The sequence below is a fragment of the Acartia tonsa genome, chromosome 13, assembly GCF_053477335.1.
Source record: "Acartia tonsa isolate MP-2025a chromosome 13, ASM5347733v1, whole genome shotgun sequence".
NCBI classification, from domain to species: domain Eukaryota; kingdom Metazoa; phylum Arthropoda; class Copepoda; order Calanoida; family Acartiidae; genus Acartia; species Acartia tonsa.
Genome location: NC_137272.1, coordinates 11299555 through 11311254, shown reverse-complemented (window position 1 = coordinate 11311254; position 11700 = coordinate 11299555). Strand labels below are relative to the sequence as shown.

General features: G+C 31.1%; 1 protein-coding gene across 2 annotated transcripts in view; it reads right to left on the bottom strand.

Annotated features, from left to right (window-relative positions):
• Positions 1 to 7051: 7051 nt before the first annotated feature.
• Positions 7052 to 11700, bottom strand: part of LOC145304075 (uncharacterized) — a 32835-nt gene continuing 28186 nt past the window's right edge. For both annotated transcript variants that reach the window (XM_080145835.1, XM_080145836.1), the window contains exons 10-12: positions 11516 to 11609; positions 9949 to 10061; positions 7052 to 9376 (exon numbers count right to left, since the gene is read on the bottom strand). In XM_080145835.1, coding sequence (XP_080001961.1) covers positions 9272 to 9376; positions 9949 to 10061; positions 11516 to 11609 — 312 coding nt within the window. In that variant the 3' untranslated portion in view covers positions 7052 to 9271. The remainder of the gene's footprint in view (positions 9377 to 9948; positions 10062 to 11515; positions 11610 to 11700) is intronic.

Here is an 11700-nt window from a genome sequence, read left to right as displayed (position 1 = left end):
ATTTATCTTTGCTTCTCTGGGAACCTTCATAAAGGCCTTGCGATTGTTTTATGCTATTTTTTCAACACTTTTCCTTTCTCCCCTATCTATAAAAGCAACAGTATGTCTGTCTCTGTGTAAGTTTGTCTGTCTGTAGCGAAGGTTCTCGCTAACCTCTAGACTGATAAGTAAATAATAATATGATATTTTGTAGAATGAACTATGGTATTTTTCTAGATATTAACTTATTTCTTTATTTTGATCTTGTAAAAAACACTTACATACATATAAGTAAAACAAACAGACAAACAGATAGATATAACATTTAATATAAGAAGAATTAAACCAAGAATAATCATAATTCTTATAGAGAACGAGGAAATATGTTACTTTTGATTATATATTTGTATATAAGGGCTGTATTATACTTATATAGTACACCATTAGATCACTTCTTTAGGGGGCCATACTGTTTATATTGTTGCTTCTTATTTTTGCAGTTTTTAAGAAAAAAATCACATTTGATTTGAAAAAACTGATCAGTCAAGAATAACTCTAACCCATAGGATTAAAACTTTTTGGCAAAACTGTGTTTAATTCTGTTTTACAAGAATAGTTTAGTTACGAGGGAGGGGAGTGGGGGGGGGGAGACATTTATTTAATTAATTGTTATTACTTTGTTGTCTTTACAATTAAAAGGGTGGCATACATTTTCCAGTATGGCCTCGAAACCGATCAATATCTGCTGGATTAGAACCAGTTTTATCGTAGCATGTATTTTATCGTCTTAAACCGAGTTTTCTACGAAAAAGAAAATAAAAATCATAATATTAATACCAAATTGTTAGCCGAGGCCTCCGGCCCCTCACGGCTAACAAAACTAGTTTTAATAAAAATAATTTTTCATTTTATTAACCGCGGAAGGGTGTCTTTAAAATACGATGCGATAAATTCCTATCATAGCAAGGACAATTATGTACAGTGATGTCTGTCTGTCTATTTGTCCGTATTTTTTGTAGGGTGTTGGTTATAGAGTAGTTTCGCTACTAAAAATAATACAAATGGTAAACAAAAGAAATAACAAAGCATCCTAAAAATATATTTGCAACTAATGCTCTTAACTTAGAGACCATTCATGTCCGCATCTTGCAATATTTACGTAGTCATTTTTATGGGTCAGAGGAAAGTGTAATGTGTGACGTCATAAAAAAAACTTTTAAAAGGAAGAAGAGAAGAAGTGGAAAAACTACATATTTTTATGACGTCACATATGACACTTTCTGCTGTCCCATTTTCCCATTTTTCAAACAAGGATGGACATATGAATAAAGTGAGCTATAAAGCAGATGTTTATTGACCAGAAACTAAATTCGTTTTTTTAAATTATGAATCTTTTGCAATCTTTAAATGTTTGCAGCATTTATGACAGATCACCGTACACCGTACCAAATAATCTTTTAGGTGTCGCAATCTTAATCAAAACTATAAGCTGTCTATTTTGAAAGCAGCCGAGAAAAAAAATATTTCTCCATTATCTTTCGTACAAAAAGAGTAGTTTCAATACTAAAAAGACAAAGTAGAAAATATACTTGAATGTTTCATCAAAAAATAAATAAAAATTGAAAGGAAAAAACGCGTTTGTTATGACAAAATATAATGATATATACGTGGAAATGATTTCACGCCTCATAACTTATCTTGGATTTATATTTCTGCAACTATTTTATGTTCAATATTATCTTATAATAAATGAAAAGCCTTCTTCATTTGTTTATTGAAACAAGATCCTATACGGTCACAGCAAGTAAATTAGATATGTATACCATATTGTCCAGGAATTAATGCAAATCTAGTAAACAAATTGATAGTCTAAGAGTTTAAGGCATTAATACACATTTTAAAAACATTTTTGGGTCAATTTAATATATTTGAAAATCAATTGATAACAGATTGATCAAAATATTTTCTAAACCACATTGGAAAATCATGAATCGTAACGTATTTTAGACAATTTTTACGAATAATAATGGATCTTCATGAATTGTTTTACTCTAATTATTTTTTTCAATTAAAGGATATGTTAAAGTCAAAGTGATTTAAAAGAATATTTGTTCGACAATATTTTTCTTTAATAAATTTGTGTCCATCGTATGTCCGCAATTTGAAAACCATTACCAAAATATTAGAAAATTCTAATCTAAGGGATTCCAAATAAGATAAAACACAATTTTTTCTTATTAATTAAATCTATTTAAAAGTATATAAAACTTTTACGACAGATTAGATTTAGAATTTGTTTAGATAACATGTATGTACTTAAGTTGCATAAATGATATGTTTTCTTGTTTAAAGGGTTGTTCTTACCTAAAAAGTTGAAAAGTAGAAATTTTTGTTAATTTTGACCGTTAAGATCCCTCTAGCCATTTAACCGTTCGAGTTTTCTATTTTAGGCATTTCAAATAGATCCTTAGAAGGTTTTAGGATATTTCAATGTAAAAAAACTTTGTCTTTGGATGGTTTTAGGCTATTTTTATGCCTCCTTTCCCCTTTGAATACAGAGCAATTTATGCTATTAAGAACGTATTGAAATCGTTTTATGAACTTCTACCAAATAATGTACCCGCGACCGCGGCTCAACACGTAGCGCATCCGCTCGTCGTCGGGAAGGTGATAGGTTCGAATCTCGGTCCGACACCGCGTCATAACTAAAGACGTTAAAAATGGTTCCCACTGCTACTATGTCAGATGAGCGACGTAAATAGTTAGAGTGGGGGGAATGCCTTGGTCCAAAACAGGCGCAACTCGCTACCATGCACAGTTGGGACTTCTCAGACAAAGGTCGTGCATCTCAGAGAGTTGGTTGTCTGATGGGTGAATGGACGCTTTACAACGCAAACATAAGTATTGCATGTATGTTTCAAGGTGCGTGGAGGTCTAGTACCCGAAGCGACACCTAGCCCCTAGAGTCTTAACTCTTAACTCTACCAAATAATGTAATATCATGTCTTTCATGTAGGTAACACCCAGAAAGGTAAGAGGACATTGGACTATAGGTTGTACTAGTACCCAAAATTTTAAATCTACTTTTTCTTATTAGTTGTTTAAAACTGTAGGAGATTATTTTGGAAACCATAATTTACAATCTACAGAAGGGATAATGGAGTATATAAATTAATTTATCGTCCAATATCCTACCCCCTAATATCCGTGGTAAAAGTTAACCCATGACCCCCTGTCCATTCTGCTATAATGTTCCTGTTATGTAAATTGCTTTCCTCTCGGTGTTACCTCAAATTAACAAAATATTTTAAATTCTTTAAAATTGAGAAAATTGTTGACAATAATGTTTTCATGCTTAGGGATGTGTGCCTATAAAAATGACGTCATACAATACAAATGACCAATGATAGGCCAGTATACATTTTTACTATTGGTCTCCGTAAATGTTTGACGTCATTTTTTATTAGACACTGTTGTAAGCTGCTTCATTACATGCCTGCCGAAGGAGTTTATATCCAGGCGTAGAAAAATTAAGGGAGGGTGGATAATCCCCCCTACACCACACTAGAATCCAATTAAAAAGGGTTAATAATTCCATAATACATCAACCAAAAAAAAGGTAGAAAAATTATACCTCCACTTAAATTTAGGGAGGTTTAAGAAAAAGTCTACGGGCATATTTTAATTTCGAGTAAGATCATTCATTTTTTTTTATTAATTTGATATAAACACTTGTTGGCTATTTTAGTAAAATAAAACAGGATTTTTGTATAGAAATATAAACTAGGAAAATTGCCTTTTTGTGTTTCAAATGTTGTTGTTATTTTGTTGGCAGAAAAGCTACTCTATACTCTCACTTAGTCTGTCCGTCCGTTTATTTGGGATATTCAATTACTCGGCTGCTATAAGAGGAAGACGCCCGATTCTGACTTTTTTGAGCAATGAACATCTACTTTATATAATTCAATTAGTCCGTCTGTCTGTAACATAGCTGAATTTTTTTGTGTAAAGATTTTGCTAACTAATCAGAATCAACTCTGTTATTCGCTTTGTCAGTCTTTTTGAGTAGTTTTATAAATATTTATATTCAATGTGCTTCGCTATTATTTGATGTTGTCATCCTTGTTATTTTGTTCATTTCTGACTTACATTTACATAACTATATTTTAATACCATAAAGTGTACTAGGGGGGGATTTTACAATTTTCATTTTATATTTAGTAACAGCACAGCTACTCTATAAGTCCCTTTAAATGATTTTTTTTCTGATTAACATCAAAGATTTGGATTTTTCACGCAAAGTACCTTGTTGAGCGCTGAAACCGACCCAATACCCCCACCTTATTTGAAAAAATAATTTAAATTAAGGGGGAATTTGTTTCATTTGTTTGTCTATTACTTTAGATTAAGTTAAGATAGGTTTTATTGGGTCCTGGGTTTCCCCACAGGGTTATTGCACCTCAAGTATAATGCCCGCAGGATTTTGGCACCGCTGCAAGGTGCTATGCACTGGGAGAAAACTGCTCTTTTTATGGTTTTAGGCTATTTTCTGCCCTTTCCCATAATTTAAAATCAAATCCTCTATATGCTAGAGGTGCAGCGGTGATACTTATGGACATAATTGTATATTATTTATTTTGTTTTTATTTGTTTATAATTTTTGTTTTGTTTACATTGTTAATGGTGGAGTGGAGTGGGGATAAGCCAGGTTTTTACATTACATTTCATATTTAGTATTATTTTTAACCTACAAAATCTGTTTTACACGGACTAGTTCCTCTCCCTAAGTCTGTAAAAGCAGGAAGGAAGGAGACAATTAACTGTAAATTACTCAGGTACCCAAAGTTTTATAACCATTTTTATGTTAAACGTTGGCTCTAAAATCTGTGGGTACTTATATCGGATTTTGATTGGTTGGTCAAAACTAGTAGTGTCCAAATTTTCAATTAATAATTTAACCTACAGATGGCGTTATTTTGTTAAATAATTTTGGGGATAAATATTAATTATAGGCCATTGTCTCTGCTGAACATCTACATTGCATTGGCTTAAAATAATTGAGGGTGTAAATTAATTGATTACCCATTGTCTTATCCCTGAGATCCCTACCTGACTGCCTTCCTTGTTAAATTACATTATAATTCGGTAATAAAGGGATTGGTAAATGGGTTTCTGCTCAAATAAGTTTAAAACCAAATTGAACACTTGATAGAAAATAGAAAATGTGAATATAGAAAATTAAACATTAGAATGAAGGGTTACATATCTTGACCTAATTTGTATCTCATGAAGTCTTTTGTCTATTAGATATTATGTCTTTAGTTCATTTGTCTATTAGGTGTTAGTTTTTTTGAGATACCTTATTCCAGGTTAAGTAATGGTTAAGAGAGCACTTCAGGTATAAACCCCACGTGGTTACAGTACCATAAGGCAGAGAGATGGGGAACAATGGGCTGTTTATTATACTAGTCCCCAAAGTATTAAAACAACGTTTTCTTATTCGTTAGCTTTACAACTTTGGGGACTTAAAAGGACTCTCCACAGAAAAATCAACTTTGGATTTTTGAAAATCTAACCTGAAATTATTATTCTCTGTTCAATTTTAGGCATTTTTTGTTTTTGTGGCATCGCGATCGAAGCCCTTTGAAAATTTTGTCCGCCGCCTATTTGTACTGACGCTATAACAATATATACTACACTTTCCTCCACTCAATGTATGTTTGCCGCTAAAGAACATTTGCTCCATTGCAACCAGCCGCTCTACGATTTATCCTCTTCCTTGACTGGACAATCCTGCCGCCTCCATTTTGTGTTCGCCTCCGCCAAATATAACCATCTTTTGCCACAGTTGCCGCATTCATCGCCCTTCTCCGCCGCTACTCCGCTATACATTGCGTACGTCGCTATACACAACACCCCCAGCCTCCATTTAATTTCTAAACAAGGGAGAGGGGAGCATGTATTAAAAAGCGATGAATAGCGGAGTAGCGGCGGAGAAGGGCGATGAATGCGGCAACGGCGGCAATAATAGATGCTAAAAATCACTAAAGCAGCACAAATTAAATGGCGGGAGGATTCACTTAAAGGAGGTAAAAAATTTCAAAGGGCTTCAATCGCGATGCCACAAAAACAAAAAATGCCTAAAATTGAACAGAGAATAATAATTTCAGGTTAGATTTTCAAAAATCCAAAGTTGATTTTTCTGTGGAGAGTCCTTTTAAGTGAACTTTGATTGGTTGTTTAATGAGTTAAGTGTTCAAACGTTTCAACTACTAATTTTAATCTACGGAAGCGGTTATTTTGTGTATCATCATTGGGGATGTAAATCAATATATCGTGTCTTATCCCGTTGGACTAAAATTACACTTCTCAAAAGTCGAAAAGAGGGAAATTGGGTTTTTAGGTTTTTCTTCATTTACCAAAAATTTAAAAAAAAATATCTTGCATTGGCCTATCTCCATATCCATTGTGATGCCCAACAGTGTGAGTGGTAAACGAAGCAAAACTTAGAGAGAACATGAATATTTGAATATTTGAATTTTAAATTGACTAAAACATACTTCCAGGCTAAATTTATTAAACATCTCACCTTTCCGTTCAGGAATATGAATAATAATTCTGGAATTTGAATAAATGAAATTTTTAAGAAAGAATTATAAAAAAAAGTTAAAAGTCAGGGAGGAAGGGGGCAATAGGCTGTTTATTATACTAGTCCCTGAAGTTTTATAATAACGTTTTCTTATGCGTTGGCTAAAAAACTTTGGGGACTTTTATTGAATTTATGATAAATAAAATTTTATTCATAGATATTAAGACTGAGCAAACCCAATTTTAAATATTTCCTATTATACGAATGTTCATGGACAAAAAAAAAAGATTTCATTTAAAATTTAATTATATTTTGATATCTAAACTCACTTACTTTGCATTCAATTAACCTTGTATGTATAAACATACATCTTATTCATTCACTTTATCTGTTATTAATGTGAAACCATAAATATTTTCTTTGGTCCTATCCATGCCATTTATGGCTGTTAACATCCTAGTTTGTTCTATAAAACTAGAATTATTTCTTTTATTAAAAAACTTTATTTATAAAGGTAAAGAAAAATACAAAATATTATATCAAACTGGAATGTTAAAAATTTGTACAAATCACAATTACAAAAATATCTAAAAGCACCACAAATATAATATATCAGTAAGTCTTTAAAAAGTTCTCATTTGTTATTTTAATAAGAATACAAAAATGTAAATCAGTGATGAAATATCAAACAAAAGATTATAAAAAAATATTTATGGAACAATTTGTTTTTGCTAAATATGAGTTAAGTAAATGTCATTCTTTGAAATTTATGAAAAAATAAAACAAATTTTTTTGATTTTTATAACTTACTTATGCAAGTATTTTTTTATTAACATATCTAGAACATCATTGTTTAACAAACTTACTAAATAATATCACATCTGATCTTATAAATAATTATTTTTTACTACAAATGTTGGAGGCAAAACATACTTTCTTTTTATAAAACATCCCCCAGAATCTTGATAAGATGAATGTTTAGATAAATGAAAATATGTAAATCAAAAACATAATAATAAATTTTATATAAAAATTTTTGTTTTTATATTTGAACAATCTAAGAAAATATCTTGGATAAAAGTTCTTTCATCTTTTATGAAGAAAAATTCTTTATAAAAATTGTATTTATTATTTGCATTGGAATATTTAATAAAAATGCAGACATTTAATGGAATACAAAAATGTAAGTGATCTTTTATAAAAAGATTGTTTTAGTAAGTAACATAATAATGATATATTTTATGGGTCAATAGTACATGTACCTGACCAAATTCCATTAAAAAAATCATGATGTTGTATCCATAGCTAATATAAGTATGCAATAATGTGATCAGAGATGTAGCCATATTGTAGTATTAAAACTGGATCATATGATACGAATACCATATTAAACAACAGATACACTTTAAAATGAAACAATTTTATAAATATTTAAAATTTAGAAGTTAAACTGCCTATAATTTGTTTTATGTCTTATTTTTGTCTTAATTTTCAGATAAAATTCATTTGGACCTACTTTTAAAGAGGAATTTTCTTATCATATTCTACAAAGAAGTGTGTTCTTCCATGTGTAGTTAGCTCTAGCCGCGCGTTTTTTGAGATTTATCATATTATAGTCCAGTTTCTGTACTTGAAAATGGCTCAATTCATAGGTTTTCTACACTGTATGAAAGCTTTTCACTTCTTCATGCATAAAGAAATTGCCTTCTGGGAGTGTTACATATTTATTATCTAACTGATTATGTCAAGCAGAAGAAGGATTATGAATAATGAATAAATAACTCATTTTTTATCTTAGTAGTTCTCATCAAGGATGTAGGGATGAATAAATTATCAAGAAAAAGTAATATGTTAAGATCAGTTATTAGTTTTACTTTATTTTTTTAGATTGGAAGAGGGTGGGTTGAAGGTGTTACTCTTAATCATACCCAATATTTTAAAAAAGGCAAAGATATCTTTTTATTTAAGAATTAGGTTGCAGATTGATGTATATTCAAATATCCTACTCCTGTATAATGGTGAATGATAATGATTAATAATAAATAATCAACATTGATATTTTGTATGTATTTTACTTGTATCTTAATATTACAAAAAAATCAGGTAATAATTATGATTTGTATTACATTATTGTGATAATTTAGGCTTCCTAAAATGGGAAGGCAACAAAAAGAATTTAATGTAAATATTTAGAGTATTGAATTAAAGTATTTTGATTTGTAAAGCAGTCTAAAATAGTAAAGAATTTCAAAAGTATTCCAAAAAAACTATAATAAACTTTGGTTGACTAGATTTCAAAATTAGATTTAACAAGAGCTTTTGATACCATTACATGTAGAGAAATAAATTAAAAGTAAAGCATTTTTAAAACTATAAATCTATTAATTTTTAAAATTTAAATAATCAGATCTAGAAGAATCACACATTATATTTAAATATAAATAAGTCTCTATTAAAAGTTGTAAATTTTACTTTTATAGAAAACAGCCTTTGATATTAATGGCACTTTAAATGGATAAGTTACAGAAAGTACAGAAAGTCAAAAAGTGGAAATTAGCTTTCAATTACAAGGCATAGGAAAATGTTTTTCTTTCTAATTCTTTTTCATCTTAAAAATTTGACTTAACTATCAACAAAATTTATTCTTGTTACTGTAAGTTAACTTTTACCACTATCTCCTATAACAATAAATCTTTTTATAATCTAATGCATGATGTAGGCAGAAGCAAATATGTGTGGAGCTGTCCTCTCATGAATTTTATTATGCTTGTCCAGATGGTCAGATCTTGTAAACCTTTTACTACATACCTAGAACAGTAAAATAGTTACTATCACAAGGATTTGTTGCAAAGTTAAGTTACTTACTCAGCTTTTACAGTTAATTTATCCTTTATTTTTCAAATAACAAAACAGTATACTATAAAAAATAAAGATCAGTTACTAATCAAAACAAATTCAATATACTTGTTAGGTAAATATTTTTAATAAAAAACATATTTGTAGTCAGACAGACGCATAAATAAAATGCATGACAGACAAATGGATTAATGAGTGATAGACAGAGGCATATAGATTGACAAACATATAGATTGACTGTGGGTGGAGGGACAGACAGATAGAAGGACAGACAGACAAATAAATGGACCTAAAGATAGATGTATGTAAAGGACAGACAGTCAAGTGAAAAGACATAAAGATGGATGAACAGTAAGACAGATGGACAAACAGGGCAGAAATACAGCTGAATGATCAGAAAAAAAAACACTCCCGGTTGGACAACAAAAAATAAACATAGATTGACATATTCATGTATAATTAAAGAAGTATAAAGAAATGCTTTTTATTGAAAGTTTTCCAATAAATGTAATAACCTAAAATACCTGGCATTTGTAAGGCTTAACACCAGAATGAGACCTGGAATGTCTGGCAAGTTCATCAGACCTGCTGAATCTCCATCCACAGCCATTCCAACCACATACAAAAGGCTTCTCACCTAGATTTAGATTATAAAGGTTGGATTCACTGTTAATAAATTTTACCTTCATAGGAATATGTAGAAAGGCTAACATACATCACAAGTACTTGATCACTTTAACTAGTTGTGGATTTTTAAAATTACGAATCCATAATTCTAAGAATTTATTTTGAAGGAATGGTTATTTCAGAACTTATTGAATTATGATGAAGGGTAAGTTTATTATTTATCCTTAACCCTTAACAGTCGGGCCCCTTGCCGCACCTTTATCAATCGGGGGGGGGGGGGGGTGCGTTCAACGCTCCCCCTCATTATCTCAGTTCCTATTAGAGCTAGAGGGCTAAAATTTTTTGTGCAAGTCCCCTGTGTTATGGTGAATTTCCGACCTTAAGTAAGTCAAGGTCAATTTCCGCTTCCTTCACCCTTTTATTTAACAACCTTTGTTTTTAGGTCCTTTTTTACTTAAAAATTTTAAACGGCTGTAATTTTTTTATTTTTATAGCTAGAAGAAAATTTTTTTTTTGCAGAAAATGTTTATTTTATTTAAATTTTATATTTGAAATATCAAAACATAAGTTTCAGCGGCCGCAGCTGTACTTGGCAGCTGCCAACCGCCGCAGTCGGCGGTCGGCGGGAAAACGGCGGCGGATCTTTATGAAATTTTAATACATTATGTAGACATGAAAGAAAAGCTTAAGTTTAAAATTTGAAGTCTCTAAGTCAAAAATTGCGGCCACAGGAGCATTTTAAAGATTTCTGGAGACCTGGAGGATCAGGACCTGCAGGATCATACCTGGAACCTGAAATTGACTTGAACACCTGTATTTAATATGAGGATGTACTACTAAAGGATATTTTAGTATTTTGGTAAGATAAAATGCTTTGTTTAAATCAAAAACAAATTTTTGTTCTTTACCTGGATGACCCTGCCAGGTTTGCTGGCATCCTGTGCCCGCCAGGATGGAGATATTCAAAAAATTCCAACTCTCAGTTATGTGTCATACCCATACTTAAAAAGTCAAGCAGTTTGGGCTCTTTATCTTTCACACACAGAAAATGAGATAGAAAAAGCCGGATGGGGGGGCGTTCAACGCCCCCCCCCCCCGACCGTTAAGGGTTAAATAAAATAACAGGATGTCTGTCGTTGTATACAAATGATTCTTGCTAACCGCGAAACCCATATGGTTCTCCTTTACAATGCAGCTTCACAGGTTCAGGGAAGATTTATAAATATCTTTGGGAAGGTTTTTATCACCCCTACAAGAGAAATTGCGTTATAAAGAATGACCCCTCACCTCTAGTGCTTCTAGAGTCCTCTAGGGATAATAGATATAAATAATTAATTCTGGTACAAAAATATATAGATATATGGCATGTGCCGTAAGAAAATTAATTCATTTTAACTTTTTATTTGTAAATACCATGGACATATTGCTGAAACATTTTCTGCAACATTCTAATAAAAGTTGTACCTGTATGTCTTCGCATGTGAGCCTTGAGATGTGAAGCTTTGGCATATAATTTTCCACAGCCATTATATTCACATGGATAGATTTTATCCTCTTCCTAAAAATTCAAGAATTCAAGTATTGCTATTTGTTAACTTTTTTAAATTACAAAAAAATTAAGATGAAAAAGAAGAATTTTGGGAATTGGG